This window comes from Lagenorhynchus albirostris, chromosome 19 (assembly GCF_949774975.1).
Source record: "Lagenorhynchus albirostris chromosome 19, mLagAlb1.1, whole genome shotgun sequence".
Taxonomy (NCBI): domain Eukaryota; kingdom Metazoa; phylum Chordata; class Mammalia; order Artiodactyla; family Delphinidae; genus Lagenorhynchus; species Lagenorhynchus albirostris.
Window position 1 is genome coordinate 24,397,911 of NC_083113.1, and position 18,351 is coordinate 24,416,261.

Genomic DNA, 18,351 nt, shown 5'->3' on the forward strand with positions numbered 1-18,351 from the left:
AGGGTGATGTTGAGTATATGGTAGGATTGGAAGGGAGTCCTCTATTATGAACTTCTTCCAGAAAACCAAACGATTAATTCCAACAAGTACTGCTCCCAATTAGAGCAAATGAAAGCAGCACTCGACGAAAAAGCATCCAGAATTAGTCAACAGAAAATGCATAATCTTCCATCATGATAATGCAAGGCCGCGTGTTTCTTTGATGACCAGGCAAAAACTGTTACAGCCTAGCTAGGAAGTTCTGATTCATCCATCGCATTCATCAGACATTGCACCTTCGGATTTCCATTTATTTAGGTCTTTACAAAATTCTCTTAATAGAAAAACTTTCAATTCCCTGGAAGACTGTAAAAGGCAGCAGGTACAGTTCTTTGCTCAAAAAGATAAAAATTTTGGGAAGATAGAATTATGAAGTTGCCTGAAAAATGGCAGAAGGTAGTGGAACAAAAGGATGAATATGTTGTTCAATAAAGTTCTTGGTGAAAATGAAAAATATGTCTTTTATTTTTACTTAAAAACCAAAGGCACTTTTTGGCCAACCCAATAACTATGGAGTTGTAAATAATAAAGATGATCTCTATGAACTGATATGGAGTGATTTCCAGGATATACTGTTAAGTGAAAGAAGCAAAGTGCAAAGAGTATAATATGCTTGTTATGTAAGAAAAAAGAAGCTATGAGAAAATACACATGTATCAGCTCTTTTGTGTAAAAAGAAATGCATGATGGATACACCAGGGACTAATGTGATTAGTTACCAGCAGAGAGTTGGTAGGAATGGAGTGCAAAGAATTGGGGGTGGGACTGGCACAGGAGAGGTGAGAAAGGTACAATATTTGAGTGTATCTTTTTGTAGAGCTCTCTTTGAATAATGGCAATATTCCAGGTACTCTGAAAATAAAAACAATTTAAAGTAACCATGATGAGGGTGGGGGGGACACAAAACAAAATATAAACAGTCACAACAGTCACAAATGAACCTAAGTGTACTACAGATGAACCACACGCAAAGGAGAGAGGAAGACAACTAACCTAAGTAAATGGAACACCATATTTTGACAGCATGGCTCAAGATAAAAAGAACTGCACACAAATAGTGTACTCTGTTAGGAAATTTCTAACAGGGATATGGGTTAGCAATCCTAAAATTACTTTATGTGTATCCTAGGATTGAACAAATAAATATACCATGGATAATTAGAGCCAGATTTCTCACTAGAAGAGAAGGAAAGGGCTTTTTGGAAACATGGTTGGTTCTAAGGCTTGGGCAAGGAAAACACAAGTTGAGCCTGGTTCAGCCTGCGGAACAGAAAGTAAGGAAGTGATTAAAAAAAATAATGGGCTTATTATCCAAAGCGTACAGGAGGCAACCTGAAGGAGCTCCCAATGGCCAAAGCCGGGACTCTGAGCAATAAAGTAACTTTTATTATAGAGTAACATATATATATTATATATAAAATAATAGAGTAAAATGAGCTCATACTGACACAAATAACTGAATAAATCAATGAAGGAAAAAGAACAGCTCTTCTTCACAGAATTATAATTAAGTGTAGAAGGAATGATGGAAACAGAAAACCACCATTAGGTAAATACTGCAGCAATAACTATTACAGGCAGAAATCATTAACAGATGCTAAAATTAGTGAGCAAAAGGATATTTGCATACTCTCAAAGAAACTTATTAATTAGAAAGGAAAAATTATTGTTTATAGTGGAGAAATGTGGCAGACAGTACCTTAAGGAAGTGATCCAAGTTAGTGTAAGGCAAACCACATTACGTACCCTACCTCACTGGTATGATGTACTGAGAAAGGTGGAATGTGATTTCTATGGTATTCTTGACAGAAATGCATAACCTCAATTGAATCCATGAGAGAACATCAGACAAACCTAAATCAATGGGCATTCTAAGTAGCTGGTCAGTGCTCTTCAAATGCATCCAGGTCATTAAAGACTGACGAACTGTCACAAATGGAAGAGACTAAAGGAGACATGACAATTAAAGGCAATGTGGGATCTTGGATCAGAAAAGGACATTAATGGGAAAACTACTGATTTCTCAGTAAGATCTCTATATTGGTTAATAATATTCCATCAGTGTTAATATTCAGTTTTCCAACGGTTTTGTAAGATGTTAACATTAAGGGAATCTGAGTGAAGGGCACAGGAGAACTCTACTATTTTTACAACTTTCTATAAGCTTAAAATTACTTTAAAAGTTTAAAAAAAAAACCAGTCAATCTAAATCTCTGGGGAACATGGTTTGGTGGATTCACATTATTCACCAAGCTGAATTCATACTACTGATAATTATTTTTAATTTTGAAAATCTTGAGAGGTCTCTACTTTTTGCACTATCATATGTTTATATCTTTATAATAGGTAGTGTTTCAACTTACGCATTACCATGTCTTTTTTCACGCCTGGCAGTCAGTTCCTTAAGAATACATACTAAGACCTAGTTACTTCTACATTCTGTGACTAGCAGTCTTTGTCTAAAGGAAATGCTGTGTAATTGTATTCTGAATAAATGATTAAGTAAAAGATCTCAATGCTATAGGAATTATTTACTTACGCTCCACAAAGGAAGTAAAGAGCATTCTGAACCTGCTAAGCCGACTACCTTCATCAGCCCACATCCGTATCACCCCAACTCCTGTTTTAAGCATTACATCGTTGGCCACAGTGCTGCAAAACTTGGCCTTCAGATTTTCAATAGAACTGCTCCCATCGTAGACTGCAACGAAATTTCTCTTGCATTCATTTGAGTGCTCCATCTGATAATCTAGGAACCTCAAATAAATCTGTAACATGAAAACAAAGAAAAAGTGCTTTTAAAAAGATACATTAAATTTTCTAGTTCTATTATCCAATCAATATGTAAGTTAAAACTGCATTGAGTTATAACACCTGACAGAAAAACAATAGCTAAAAGGATGATGCCTAAGTAGGTAAAAGAACTAAGACTAATGGTCTGTTTCTTTGGTTGTCTTAATAATGAAACCAAGCATTAAGGAACCTAGTTTGTGTTGTGTCTGTAGAGAGAAATTTTTTGCTCCATGACTATCTTACATGTTTTCCTTGTTATAAAAGCAAACTCGTGGTACTGAGAAACTGGGAAAATAAAAGAAACATAATTCTATTACTCTAACAATTATTGTGATAAACTTTTTTTTCTTCACATCTAATAAAAATTTATTTTATTTATTTTTGGCTGTGTTGGGTCTTCGTTGCTGCGCGCGCTTTCTCTAGTTGCAGCGAGCAGGGGCTACTCTCGTTGCAGGGCCCGTGCTTCTCATTGTGGTGGCTTCTCTTGCTGTGGAGCATGGGCTCTGATGTGCGGGCTTCAGCAGTTGTGGTGCACGGGCTTAGTTGCTCCGCGGCATGTGGGATCTTCCCGCACCAGGGATCGAACCCATGTCCCCTGCATTGGCAGGTGGATTCTTAACCACTGCACCACCAGGGAAGTTGCTCTTCACATTTTCAAAACCTAAGTTTAATTGTAAGATACACACATCCTGCTTTTGCTGCAACACATCAAAACTTACCTATACTCTTCATAACTGTGATCGTTCCCATGTCTTGTCATTTATTTACCCACTATCTCACTGTTGCACATTTAAGTGGTTTTAAGATTTTACTCCATAAATTAACAATTTCTACACTTTCAGTCAGATTTAAACTGGAGTTTCAAAATACGCACTATTATAGTTTTCTATTTTGCTTAGTATCCCCCTTCCTCAAATTTTATAGGCAGCTTGCTACCTGGCACTAAGTTACTCTTAAAATGTGCCTGACCCATTCTTATTTGAAGAGTTCCATTGGATTGTAGGCTTAGAAAGACCTTGAGCATAATCTCCAAAAGAACAGAATGAAATAGGTATTATTCTTTATGGGCTGGAAGGAAATTAAGGCTCACAGGGATTAAGGAACTTGCCCAAGGTTCCTTAGGGCGAGGATTTGAACCTAGGTTGCTCTGACTCTTAAACTGTACGTTCTTCCCCTTCCCTGGGATGCCTTCTCTGTGTGCAGGCACACACGCACATACTCTCTCATACACAGTTCACCTTTTGGCTCTACTTGTTCATAGGTAACTTTACAATTAAATACAGTAATATTTTAGTGAATGAAGACTTCTTTGATTGCCTTTGGAGACATCTAGTGGGTATTCACCTGCTGGTTGCTATCCTGGAGGTAGTAGTATGATGCCACACCCATTCTTTATTTTAAAGGGCTTCATAAAACAAAAATGTCAGATATTTTTCCCCTTAAAATACCTTGAGGACATAAAACTAAGAACAAAAACTCAAAAATACAGCTCAGAGTTAAATTTTGACTAGTAACTTTGGCTTATTTGAAATGACCAATTAGCCACTTTCAAGAGACTGGTGGAAAATCACCAGTAATGGATTTCCATTTCAAAATTTCATAAAACCTCCCAAAATATATTTTAACACAGAAGCAATGTGTTTGCTTAAAATATATCATTTGTTTTCATTACTTTCTTCTTCATTCATATAACCAAAACATACTGCCCATGGTTCTCTGGCAGTATCACTACTACTGTAATTATTTGTCTTCTCCATTAGATTGTACGGTCTTCTAATGAGTGTATCACATGCTAATTCTATCCAGTACAATTCTTGCTGACAGCAATTAATGAAAAAGTGACTAGGTTTATAAAACCTAGTTTGGTAGAGCTAAATACCAAGAAAATAATCAGGAAGTCTGAAGTATTTACTTTTTTTTTTTTTTAACTGAAGAAACATGGTACTTGTATAAGGCCATAGTAAATGCTCTTTAAATATATAACTTTTAAAAGTCAAGGTTTTAAGGCAAGTCATATGACAAGAATGACATTCTTTTCTATTGTGAATACAGTTAAATACTGGTTAATAGTTTAATTCAACTGATCTTCAGAAAATATTTCTAACAATATGAGGCTGACAAATTGCAATGGGTGGAGGGGGACACAAACTACTCTACTCTCACCTAAATTACAGGAGACGAGATCTTTTAGTAAACATAAGCACTCTTGGCCTCTTACCCACTCCTATACCCTCCCCAGGGAAGTGGAGAGAGTCACTTGGATGGGGGGGAATTTGGTCCCTTTTTCCTTCCCTCTTTCCCTGGACCAGCGAGTACGAGAAACAGTGACCTGGGTAAGTGGGGCTCTTCTGCAGATGCACTTTCCCTGGATGGGACGGTTCAGTCTTGACTGAGGTAGGAGGTGGATCTAGTGGGTAGGGAATAAGCAAGTCTAGTTTGATTCTCTCACTAAGTTGCTTCCCCTAGCCTTTAGTGTAATAAAGGGGCTAGTCTGAATCTCCATGTTCTCAATTGGTTCGTAACTCTAGTGGGGAAAAAAACGCTTTTTACTAGAGCCCCCAAAGGCCCCAAAAGAAATGCAATGAAATCCTCAGAAAGCTGTTATTTTATGGAAAGGCCACTGATAAAAATAGACTAAAACACTACTTACATACTCAACACCAATGACTTCTTTTGTATATATAAGTGAATATTTCTTCAACATCACCCATGAAGTACTTTACCCCATTTTGAGTACTCAAGGGTTATGGTGATCTTTCATATTTTTTCTTTTAAAGTACTCAAATAAAATCATCTGCTTACTTTCTTATTTAACACAATTTTAAAAATTTGACCCACTTTTTACAAAATAAATTTATTTATTTTTGGCTGCACTGGGTCTTCCTTGTGGCACGTGGGCATCCTCTAGTTGCAGTGAGAGGGGGCTACTCTTCGTTGCGGTGCGAGGGCTTCTCACCGCAGTGGCTTCTCTTGTTGCAGAGCACAGGCTCTAGGTGTGTGGGCTTCAGTAGTTGTGGCACACAGGCTCAGCAGTTGTGGCTCACGGGCCCTAGAGCATGCGGGCTCAGTAATTGTGGCTTGTGGGCTCTAGAGCGCAGGCTCAGTAGTCGTGGCACACGGGCTTAGTTGCTCTGTGGCACGTGGGATCTTCCCAGACCAGGGCTCGACCCATGTCCCCTGCACTGGCAGGCAGATTCTTAACCACTGCGCCACCAGGGAAGTCCCTTGATCCACTTTCCATGTCAACTGTGAACAGTACTTTTTATGTTAACTTTAAAAAATCGACTTACTTTTATTAATAAAGAGTAACATTCTCCACTACTCAACATTCTAGGTCACATTCCTAAAAAATTTACGAATATAGAATCATTTCTTCATTAAGTATTTCAAGAAAGAGCAAGATCTAAAGTATTAACTTCACTTAAGCATTTAAATACTTAACTATTAAATATGGTCAAAACCCCCCACCTCTGTACATTCATCCCTCAGTATCCATGGGGAACTGGTCCTAGAAAGGACCTGATCTGGATACCAAAATCTGCAGATGCTCAAGTCCCATAGTCAGCCCTCTGTATTTGTGCTTCTGCATCTATAGATCCAACCAACTGCAGATTGTGTACTATAATATTTATTGAAAAAAATCAGTATATAAGTGAACCTGTGCAGTTCAATTCTGTGTACAACTGACCCTTGAACAACGTGGGTTTGAACTGTGCAGGTCCACTTATATGGATTTTATTCAATAAATATATACTACAGTACTACACAGTCTGTAGTTGGTTGAATCTGAGGATGCGGAACCTCAGATACAGAGGGCTGACTATAAAGTTATACTCAGAATTTCAACTGCAAGCAGGTTGGTAGCCCTATCCCCTGTGTTGTTCAAGTGTCAACTGTACAGCCAAAGCCTTCTATGTTCCCATTATCTTTTCTACACATCCCATCCTAAGTATAATTTTTATAATTCCTAGGTACAGTTTTAGATTTTTAAATTTATGTATCTATAAAAATATATAGTATTTTTTGTATATTTTATTTACTTTTTTGTATATTTTAAAATCTTGGATCAACTGTAGAAATGAGTCACTATCCCTTTTCCTTTTGGACATTTAGCTTGCTTCCACTTTTTAAAATATTAAATACTGCTGTAAACATTCTTGTATTCTCGTTATGCTCTCATACGATGAGTATATGGGTATTTATCTAGAAGCAGGGTTGCTGTATTGTAGTACATAACAATTTTCAGCTTTACCAGAGCATACCAAATGACTTTCCAAGGTGGCTGTAGCAATTTATTCTTCCAAAGTAAGTTAAGAGAATTTCAGTTCCTCAATCCTTGCTGACACTTGGTCACAAGACATTCAGTCATGTCTCAAGTAATATATAATAAAATCCTCTGACAAATGCAGAGTCAAGCGACAGCCACCACAATCAAGAAGTTCCATCACCCCCCAAATTCCCTCCTGCTGCTCCTCAGCAGTCAAAATCCATCTTCAATCTTGTTTCCTGGCAACCAATGACCTTTTGCTGTCGTTCCACCTTTCCCATATAAATAAAAAATTTTTTTTTTTGGCTGTGCTGGGTCTTCATTGCTGCACATGGGCTTTTCTCTAGTTGCAGTGAGCAGGGGCTACTCTTCGCTGCGATGCGTGGGCTTCTCTTGTTGTGGGCCCCAGAGTTCACAGGCTTCAGTAGTTGTGGCGTGTGGGCTCAGTAGTGGCTCGTGGGCTCTAGAGCACAGGCTCAGTAGTTGTGGCACACAGGCTTAGTTGCCCTACGGCATGTGGGATCTTCCCGGACCAGGGATCAAACCCATGTCCCCTGCATTGGCAGGCGGATTCTTAACCACTGGACCACCAGGAAGTCCTAAGTAAAAATTTTATACAAATAAAATCACAGTATGCTGAGTCTGGATTCTTTGATTAGCACAATGCATTTGAGATTCTTCTATCCTACTGCATCACCAATAGTTCGTCTCTTTTTATTCCTGAATACATTTCACTACATAGATGTACCAAACCTTATTAACAACTGAGGAACACTTAAAACTGTTCCCAGTTTTTGTTCATTATGGATAAAGCTACCATAAACATTCACATTCATGTTCTTTGTGTGTAAACGTATTTTTCCTTCTCCTGGGTACCCAGTCAGGAGACTGCTGAAAAACATGGTAACTTTATAGGAAACCATCAAGCTGTTTTCCAAAGTGGCTATATCATTTTGCATTCCTACCAGGAATGTTATTAGATTCTCAGTTGCTCTACATAGTTCCCAGCATCTGGTATTGTTTTTATTTTAATAGAGGTATAGAGCTATCCCATTGTGGTTTTAATTTGCAGTTTTGAAATGTCTAAATCTTCTTTGGTGAGCTGTCTGTTCCAACCTTCTGCCCATTTTTAAACTGGGTACTTTTCTTATGGTTGCGTTTTGAGTTCTGGGTTAAAGAAGTCTTTTGACAAATGATTTACAAATATTTTCTCTTAGTGCCTTTTTTTTTCACTCAACAATGTGCTTCACAGAGAAAAAGCTTTAATTTTAATGAAGTCCAATTTATAAGATTTTCTTTTATGGATTCTCCTTTGATGTCATACCTAAGAACTCTTTCCCTAACCCAGAGATTTTGCCTATGTTTTCTTCTAAAAGTTTTGCAATATACTTGTTTTTATATAAGATATTAAGATATAAGTATAGGTCAAATTTTTTTTTTTTTTTTTGCAGTATGCAGGCCTCTCACTGCTGCGGCCTCTCCCGTTGCGGAGCACAGGCTCCGGATGCGCAGGCTCAGCGGCCACGGCTCACGGGCCCAGTTGCTCCATGGCATGTGGGATCCTCTCGGACTGGGGCATGAACCCGTGTCCCCTGCATCAGCAGATGGACTCTCAACCACTGCGCCACCAGGGAAGCCCCTGGGTGTTGAGTTTTTAACAGACTGAGATAATCATGTAGCTTTCCTTCTTTATATAATGAATTACATTGATTTTTCAAATGTTGAATTGGCCTTGCATTCCTGGGATAAACCACACTTGGCTGTGATTATTTAAGTGTATTATACTTTTCATATATTGCTGGATTAGACTGGCTAATACTTGAAGGATTTTTGCATCTATTTTCTTATCAAAAATTTTTTTTGACGTGGACCATTTTTAAAGTCTTTATTGAATTTGTTACAATATTGCTTCTGCTTTATGTTTTGTTTTTTTGGCTGCAAGACACGTGGGATCTTAGCTCCCTGACCAGGGATCAAACCTGCACCCCATGCATTGGGAGGCAAAGTCTTAACCACTGGACCACCAGGGAAGTCCCCTGCAACTATTTTCTGGAATAACAATTATGATACCAATTCCAACATGTGGGTCTTTTTTGCCCCCCACACCACCAGTAATTCTCAAACATCAGCTGGGTGTCCTACAATTCAATTCAATTATGACACCATCTACCCAGAGACAGCATCCGATTCTGAAGGTTGAGGGCTCCCAGGGGACTGGCCTCCACTTCAGATGCCAAACACGAGTCCAGGTTGTCACATGATTCTGACTGACTGGCTATAAATCTGACGTTCCTAAGATCTCATTCTTGGGTTCCTTTAATTTGCTAGGTGGCTTACAGGACTCAGAAAACCAGTTTACTTACTAGATGATTTGTTACCCTGGTAAAAAGCCTCCATCTCTTGGGGATTTCCAGAAGTCACCTCATTAACATAAACTCACTTGTGGCTGAAAGGGGCTTGTTATGAATAACAAGACACCCATATCAACTTTATGGCTCTGAAACATTTTCAGGAACTGGGGACAAGAGACCAAATATTGTAACAATAGATGCTCTCATTGCTCTTATCACTCAGGAAATTCCAAGGGTTTTGCGAGCTCTGAGCCAGAAATGTGCATGAAGACCAAATATATATATATTTCTTATTACAGAGCAAAACCTCACAGGGGGAATACTGATCAGTAATTTCCTTATAATGTGTTCGGTGGTATCAGGGTGATGCTTGTCTTGAGTTTAGAAGTGTTCCTCCCCTTGTACTTCCTGGAAGAGACTGCAAAGAACTGGCATTATTTCCCCTTTAAATGTTTGTTGTAATTTGTCAGTGTATCCATTTAGGAGCTTTCTTTGTAAGAAGGTTTTTAACTATGAATTCAATTTATTTCATAAATATATGGCCATTCAGGTTACATATTTCTTCTTAGATGTGTTTGGGCAGCTTGTGGTTTTTAAGGAATTTGTCCAGTTTGTTTGAGTCATCTGATTTTGGGGCACAGAAAAGTCCATTGTTTTATTGGAGGGTCTATAGCGAGGTCCTCTGTTTTATTCCTGACGTTGGTAAAATGGTTTATATTCATCCAGATATTTACCATTTCTGTACCCTTTCATGAAATTCCAAGATTCTTTCTAGTGCCATTTCTCTTTTATCTAAAGAACTTCCTTTAGCATTTCTTTTATAGCAGGTCTGCAGGCAATGAATTCTTTGTTTGTTTTCATTAGGGTATGTACTTACTTTGCCCTCATTCCTGAAAGGATATTTTTGCTGGATATAAAATTCTTAAGTTCAGGGCTTCCCTGGTGGTGCAGTGGTTGAGAGTCCGCCTGCCAATGCAGGGAACACGGGTTCGTGCCCCGGTCCGGGAAGATCCCACATGCCGCGGAGCGGCTGGGCCCGTGAGCCATGGCCGCTGGGCCTGCACGTCCGGAGCCTGTGCTCCGCCACAGGAGAGGCCACACAGTGAGAGGCCCGCGTACCGCAAAAAAAAAAAAAAAAAATTCTTAAGTTCACAGTTCCTTTTTTCAGCACTTAAAGGTTTTGATGCTTGGCTTTTATGATTTCTGAAGAGAAATCCATAGTCATTCAAATTGTTTCTTTATACAAAATACATCATTTTTCTGTGTCACAGCTCAAAGCTTTCAATCTTAGGTTTCAAGTAGCTTGATTTGATATGAATAGGCTTTGTTTTATGTTTGTTTTTATCCTGTTTGGTGTCTGCTATGCTTCTTGAATCTGTAAATTTGTCTTTCAGCAATTTTTTTGCAGTTATTTCTTCAAATTTTTTTTCTACAACAAACTTTTCTCTTTCTGGTACTTAAGTGACATAAATTTTAGGCCTTTAGAAACTGTTCCACGGTCCCTGAGGCTTTAGTATAATTTGTTTTCAATCTTTTTTTCTCAGTACTTCAAATTAGGTAGTTTCTACTGAGTCACCTTCAAGTTTACTGACTTTCCTCTATAATCTCCACTCTCCTATTGGCCCATACAGTGAATATATTTTAGAAGTTTAAGATATATTTTTTCCATTCTAAAATTTTCAATTGGTTCATTTTTATAGTTTCTATTTCTCTGCTAAGATCTATCTTTTCAGGCTTCCCTGGTGGCGCAGTGGTTTAGAGTCCGCCTGCCGATGCAGGGGACACGGGTTCGTGCCCCGGTCCGGGAGGATCCCACATGCCGCGGAGCAGCTGAGCCTGTGAGCCATGGCTGCTGAGCCTGCGCATCCGGAGCCTCTGCTCCGCAATGGGAGAGGCCACAGCAGTGAGAGGCCCGCATACCGCAAAAAGAAAAAGAAAAAAAAGATCTATCTTTTCACTCATTTCAGGAATGTTTATCTTTACCTTATGGAACATGGTTATATTGTTGCTTTAAAATCTACAATTCATCTGAGTCCTGTTAGGGTTGGGATCTGCTGCTTTCTCCTTTCAGAATTAATCACATTTCCCTGGTTCTTTATATTGCCAGTAATTTTAAAATTATATCCTGCACATTTTGGATATAACACTGAAACTCTGGGTCCTCTTAAAAATCTGTGGACAATGCTGAGTTCTGTTGCTTGTTTTATCAGGCAACCTACCCAGAAACGTTCAGACTGCATGTACTGCCTCTTTTTGTGGGTGTGGGTTCCAGTGTTGGTTCAGTTTGAAGGCCTTTGCTGTGCTATGTAGACTTGCCCAGGACATGCCCTACTCAGGCACTTGGATAGTGTTTATAATGTAATTTGGTCCTCAACACCTTTGCCATGTTTCTGTGGGCCTGTTCCATGCATATGCAGCTCAGGAGGAAGCCAGAATTAGCACCTGTCTCCACCTCCCTGTTCTCCAAGACTTCTCATTCTCTGGGTAACACGGTTTCCTCTTCTCAGTTCCTCTGGTGGCCAGAAAGATAAGTTTTCCTCAGAGTTTTTAGTCTCTTAACCTGTTATGAATCCTGAGTGACTAAGAACAAAGAGAAAAAAAAATAATGGGGATTCCCTCCGTACTCTCCAGACATCACCATATCCTTTTCCAAGTTCTACTGGTTAAGGAGATGGGGTTTCAGTTGCTGCTGTAGCTGCTGTGACTGGTGCTGACCTTGGGCAGAGCTAGTAAAGGGGAAAAAACCAACCAGGGACGCCCCTCTGCCCTCAGTTTGTAAGGGCCCCTTTCTCAGTCTTCTGGCTAGAGCGCTTTCTTCTGTCTGTACCTGCTTTCAGTTCCACAAACCAGCCCAAAAGACAAAGGAGAAGAAAAAAAAACTGTGATTCTTACCCTTTTGGGGTGATTATTAAAGTTTTTACTTCCTTCCCAAACCCATCTTCTAATGGTTACTTTTCAGAATCCTTATGCAGTTGCTTTTTGTGTTCTATCCAGAGTTCTCAGTTATAATAAGTTAAGAGCAATAAGCTGTAGTGGGCTTACTCTATCTTGGCTGGTTCTGGAAGTCATTTATTTTAATGTAGTATAATTGATAAATCTTATCTTTATGGTTTACACTTTGTGTCTTGTTTTTAATAAAACATTTCCTAACCAAAGGTTATATTTAGAACTATACTCCTGTATTTTCTTCTAAACGTTTTAGTTTTAACATTTAGGAATGAATTTTATGTCAAGTGCAAGACAGGGATCTCACATCAATAGTCAACTGTTGTAACATCAATTATCAAGTGTCTCCTTTTGATCTGGCATGTTATACATTATATACCAAGCTTCCATACGTGTGTAGTCCTACTTTTAGAAACCTTACTCAGTTTTATCAGTTTGCATACCCCAGTGATAAATGCATTCTGTCCAACTACCCCAACTTTATCTCGAAGGGTAAGTACTCCACTTTGTTTTTATTCAAAATTGTCGTGGTTCTTCTGGACCCTTTCCTCTTCTTTGTGAATTTTAGAATTAGCTTGCCAAGTTCCCCAGAAAGCCGTGCTGGGATCTGGACTGGAATTTTAAATTGATAGATTAATTAGGGAACAAAAAACATTTCCATCTTCCCATCCATGAAAATGGTGCATGTCTCTCTCTTCCCCCATTTCTGTAGGCCTTCTTTTGTGTATTTCAATATAATTTAAAAATTTACTTCCTGGTACCTTATGATTTGTTCTTTTCAGTTTTTTTTTTAAGTTTTACTTTCAAACTGCTTTTGGCTGTTGTACAGAAAACCAATTTATTTTTCTAGCTCATGAACATTTTTTCTTTCTCTCATCTTGTTGCATTGACCACCACCAATAAAATACTAGCAATAGACATAAGTCTAAAGAAAATGATTTTAAGGTTTCACCATCAACTATGATGTTTGCTTTAAGGATTTCAGTAGATATTCCTCATCATGCTGAAGATATACTATGTTGGAATTACATATGTGGTAAACTACATCATTTGATTTTCTCATATTAAACTGTCCAAAAATTTTTAAGATAAGCCCATCTTTGGTTATGATTTCTAAAAAATATTTGGTAGGTTTAGTTTGTTACTGTTTAGTCTTTTGGGTCTTTTTTTTTCCCTCCTTCATTTTATAATTCTCTGGCTTAAAATTCTCTCATCCTATTTATTTAGTTTTGATAAAACAGGCTGGGGAAAGTTCTTTCTTCTTCAGTTTTCTAAAACAGTTTATATAACATGTTCCTTGAGTATCTGGTAAAATCTAATTTGGCTAGTTTTTCTGTTAACATACTTTAAGTACAAAATCAATTTCATCAATTTGGTAAGAGTTTATTTAGGTTTTCTATTTCTTTGATTTAATTTTGATGAATTGTATATATATACACATACATTACATATTTCAGGAAATTGTCCACTTAGACTGTTTACAAATTTATTAACAAAGAAGTCTGAAGCACTTTGATTATGGAAAATTTCAAACATGCATAAGCAGAAAAAAGAGTATCATAAACCCATTTCCCATCCCCTAACTTTAGCTTTATCTATACCTCTCCCCACTTCTGCCTCTCATGTATTATTTTGAGACAAATTCCAGAGATATCATTTCACATGTAAATAATTCCATATGTACTGTTAAAGACGACTTTAAAAAATAACCTCATATTATCACACCAAACAAATGAATAATTTCCTAATATAAAATACCAGTGTTCAGACTTCTAATTGTCTCTTAATGTTCCCACCCTTTTCTAGTTTGTTTGAGTCCAAACTCACTCACTCGACTTACATTTTTTAATCATTTGACTTACATTTTTTAATCTGTAGGGTCCCCTGCTGGTTTTCTTTTTCCCTTTGTAATTTATTTATTGAGGAAATGCTTTTTTTTTTTCTTTTGTTCAGCAGGTCTTCTTCATAGTTTGTCTTATAATGGTTTCTAATCTCAGCTGTAGTTGATTTACCACCTTTTCCACTTCTAACATAATTTATGTCTTTTTTTTCTAGGTCAATCTTGCCAGAAGTATGTCCATTGTTATTATTATTTTTAAACAAAGGGCCAGCTTTAGCTTTTGTTGACTCTTTCTTTTTGTGAATTTTTTTTTTTTTTTGTGGTACACGGGCCTCTCACTGTTGCAGCCTCTCCCGCTGCGGAGCACAGGCTCTGGATGCGCAGGCTCAGCGGCCATGGCTCATGGGCCCAGCTGCTCTGCAGCATGTGGGATCTTCCCAGCCTGGGGCACGAACCCGCGTCCCCCGCACCGGCAGGCAGACTCTCAACCACTGCGCCACCAGGGAAGCCCTCTTTTTGTGAATTTTTAAATTCACTTATTTCTGCTCTTTTATTACTGCCCGTTCTTTGGATTTTTTGGTCATTCTTTTAGCTTCTTGAGTTGAATTTTAGCCATTAAGTTTAAATCTTTTTCTTCTCCTAAAAGATGCATTTATGATCATAAATTCCCTAAAGTACTTTTAGGAGTATCCCACAAGTTTTGATATGTAGTATTTTCACTATTGCTAAGTTTTTTATAAATGTGTACAAATTTCCATCCTGATTTTTTTATGTGACCTATCAATTACAAGGTGGTATATTATTAAATTTCTAAACATATGGGTTTTTTAAAGTTGAAGTTTAGTTGATTTATAATGTTAATTTCTGCTGTAGAGCAAAGTGATTCAGTTATATGTGTGTGTGTGTATAGACATACACACACATTTAAAAATATTCTTTTCCAGTGGTTCTGAAGAACCTAGGGGCAGGACAGGAATAAAGACGCAGAAGTAGAGAATGGATGTGAGGACACGGGATGGGGGAGAGTAAGCTGGGATGAAGTGAGAGTGGCATGGACATATATACACTACCGAATGTAAAATAGCTAGCTAGTGGGAAGCGGATGCATAGCACGGGGAGATCACCTCGATGCTTTGTGTCCACCTAGAGGGGTGGGATAGGGAGGGTGGGAGGGAGATGCAAGAGGGAGGAGATATGGGGATATATGTATATGTATAGCTGATTCACTTTGTTATACAGCAGAAACTAACACACCATTGTAAAGCAATTATAGTCCAAAAAGATGTTAAAAACAAAAAGATAAAAAATAAAACGTTTAAAACGGTTTTAAATTGTAAAATAGTTAGAGATCAACAACAATGAAGACACTACATATCAAAACTCATGAAACATCTAAGGAAATACTTCGTAGCATACTGATAGCCCTAAGTACCTATTAGAGAAAGAAGAACATCTGAAAATTAATTACCATAGAATTCAATACAAGGAGCTGCAAAAAGAATCACAAGGTAAATCCAAAGAAAGCAGAAGAAATAAAAGCACAAATTGAGAAAATGGGAAGCAAAGAAACAAGAGTTGATTTTTTAAAAAAGCAGTTCTTGAAAACAAACCTCTGGCAAACTGATAAAGAAAAAAAAAGAGCAAAGGCCCAAATTTAAAATGGCAAATAGAATTGAGGTTTTAAAAACTGTAAAAGAATACCATGTAAAATATTATACCAATAAATGTGGAACCAGAAAGCATGAGCAATATTCTAGAAAAATAACTTTAAACTCAAAAAGAGATTGAAAATCTAAATAAACCTAAAATATTAAAATAAAGAAAACTATATTCTTTTCCATTATGGTTTATCTCAGGACATTGCATATAGTTCCCTGTGGTATAGAGTAGGACCTTATTGTTTATCCATTCTATATGTAATAGTTTGCATCTGTTAATCCCAAACTCCCAATCCATCCCTCCCCCACCCTACCTCCCCCTTGGCAATCACAAGTCTTTCTCTATGTCTGTGAGTGTGTTTCTGTTTCGTAGATAGGTTTATTGTGTCATATTTTAGATTCCACATAAAAGTGATACCATATGGTACTTGTCTTTTTCTGACTTACTTCCCTTAGTATGATAATCTCTAGTTCCATTCATGTTGCTGCAAATGGCATTATCCTATTCTTCTTTATGGCTGAGTAGTAGTCCATTGTACATATGTACCACATATTCTTTAACCATTCATCTGTCGACTGACATTTAGGTGATTTCCATGTCTTTGCTATTGTAAATAGTGCTACTATGAACATAGGAATGCATGTATCTTTTCAGACTACAGCTTTGCCTGGATATATGCCCAGGAGTGGGGCTGCTGGATCATATGGTAATTCTTAGTTTTTTGAGGAATCTCCATACTGTTCTCCATAGTGGCTGCACCAACTCACATTCCCACCAACAGTGTAGGAGAGTTCCATTTCCTCCACACCCTATTCAGCCTTTGTTATTTGTAGACTTTTTGTTGGCCATTCTGACCAGTGTGAGGTGGTACCTCATTGTAGTTTCGCTTGGCATTTCTCCAATAATTAGCAATGTTGAGCATCTTTTCATATGCCTATTGGCCATCTGTATTTTTTCTTTAGAGAAATGTCTATTTATGTGTTCTGCCCATTTTTCAATTGGGTTGCTTGTTTTTTTGTTGAGTTGTATGAGCTGTTCGTATGTTTTGGAAATTAAGCCCTTGTCAGTTGCTTCGTTTGCACAGATTTTCTTCTATTCTGTAGGTTGTCTTTTCATTTTGTTTATGGTTTCCTTTGCTGTGCAAAAGCTTGTAAGTTTGATTAGGTCCCATTTGTTTATTTTTGTTTTTATTTCTATTGCCTTGGGAGACTGACCTGAGAACACATTCATATGATTTATGTCACACAACGCTTTGCCTATGATGTCTTCTAGTAGTTTCATGGAGTCATGTCTTACGTTTAAGTCTTTAAGCCATTTTGAGCTTTTTTGTGTGTATGTATGGTGTGAGGGTGTGTTCTAACGTCACTGATTTACAAGCAGCTGCCCAACTTTCCTAGCAACATATGGGGTCTTAAAGTTATTGTTTGGTTGCTGGTTCCTAATTTAATTGCATTTTTGTCAGAGGATGCTCTGCATGATACTAAGCACTGGTATGTACGGCAGACTTCCTTTTTCCATTCAGTGTATGGATCAGTTTCCATAAATGTTTCAGGCATGCTTGTAGAGAATGAAAATTCTCTGGATGTTGCAAGTCAAGATATCATGTTCCATTAGGCAAACTGTGTTGTTTAAATCTTCTAAGCCTTGACATTTTTTTTTTTGCATGCTTGATTAATTACTGAGAGGCAAAAAAAATTACATGCTATAATTGTGGATTTGTCAGTTTTCCTCAGAAACTGTCAATTCATGTTTTGTACATTTTGAGGCTATATTAATACATAAAATTTAAAATATATCTTCCTTGTGAATTCGTGACGATCTTGATTTCAATTTTAATAGCTGTATCAGCTCTTTTAGTATCTATTTTATTCCTATTTGTGTATTTTCAAAATTTCCTTTAGTTAACCTGAAACAGGATTTACTTGGATTTTACATATAGCAGTTGGTCCAATTATTATTTTTGCCCCCAAATACCTTAATTTTGCCCTCATTTTTTTTTTATCCACACGCTGTTTCCAGTTTTTATTTCAATTTTACCATGTGAAACATTTATTTTGGAATAAATTATGTTTTATGGCTGTATTAATGCTTTTCTGTGAGGGAATCATAACTCCTCAAATTTTAACATAATTTTGTGATACATATCTGGATATATGTAAATGACCTTTTGAATGTTACACTGTCATTGTTGAAGCATTTTAATTGTTTTTTTTTGAATTTTATTTTATTCATTTTATTTGAATTTTTTTTTTACACAGCACGTTCTTCTTAGTCATCCATTTTACACATATTAGTGTATATATGTCAATCCCAATTCCCAATTCATCACACCACCCCCTCCACCCCACTTTCCACCATTGGTGTCCATACTTTTGTTCTCTGCATCTGTGTCTCAATTTCTACCCTGCAAACCGGTTCATCTGTACCATTTTTTTAGATTCCACATATATGCGTTA

The 18,351-nt window shown here is 37.4% G+C and overlaps 1 protein-coding gene across 1 annotated transcript in view; it reads right to left on the minus strand.

The window, feature by feature from the left end:
* Positions 1-18,351, minus strand: part of NETO2 (neuropilin and tolloid like 2) — a 67,346-nt gene that overhangs the window by 21,190 nt on the left and 27,805 nt on the right. Inside the window, exon 7 of the mRNA XM_060130767.1 lies at positions 2,579-2,807. Coding sequence (XP_059986750.1) covers positions 2,579-2,807 — 229 coding nt within the window. The remainder of the gene's footprint in view (positions 1-2,578; positions 2,808-18,351) is intronic.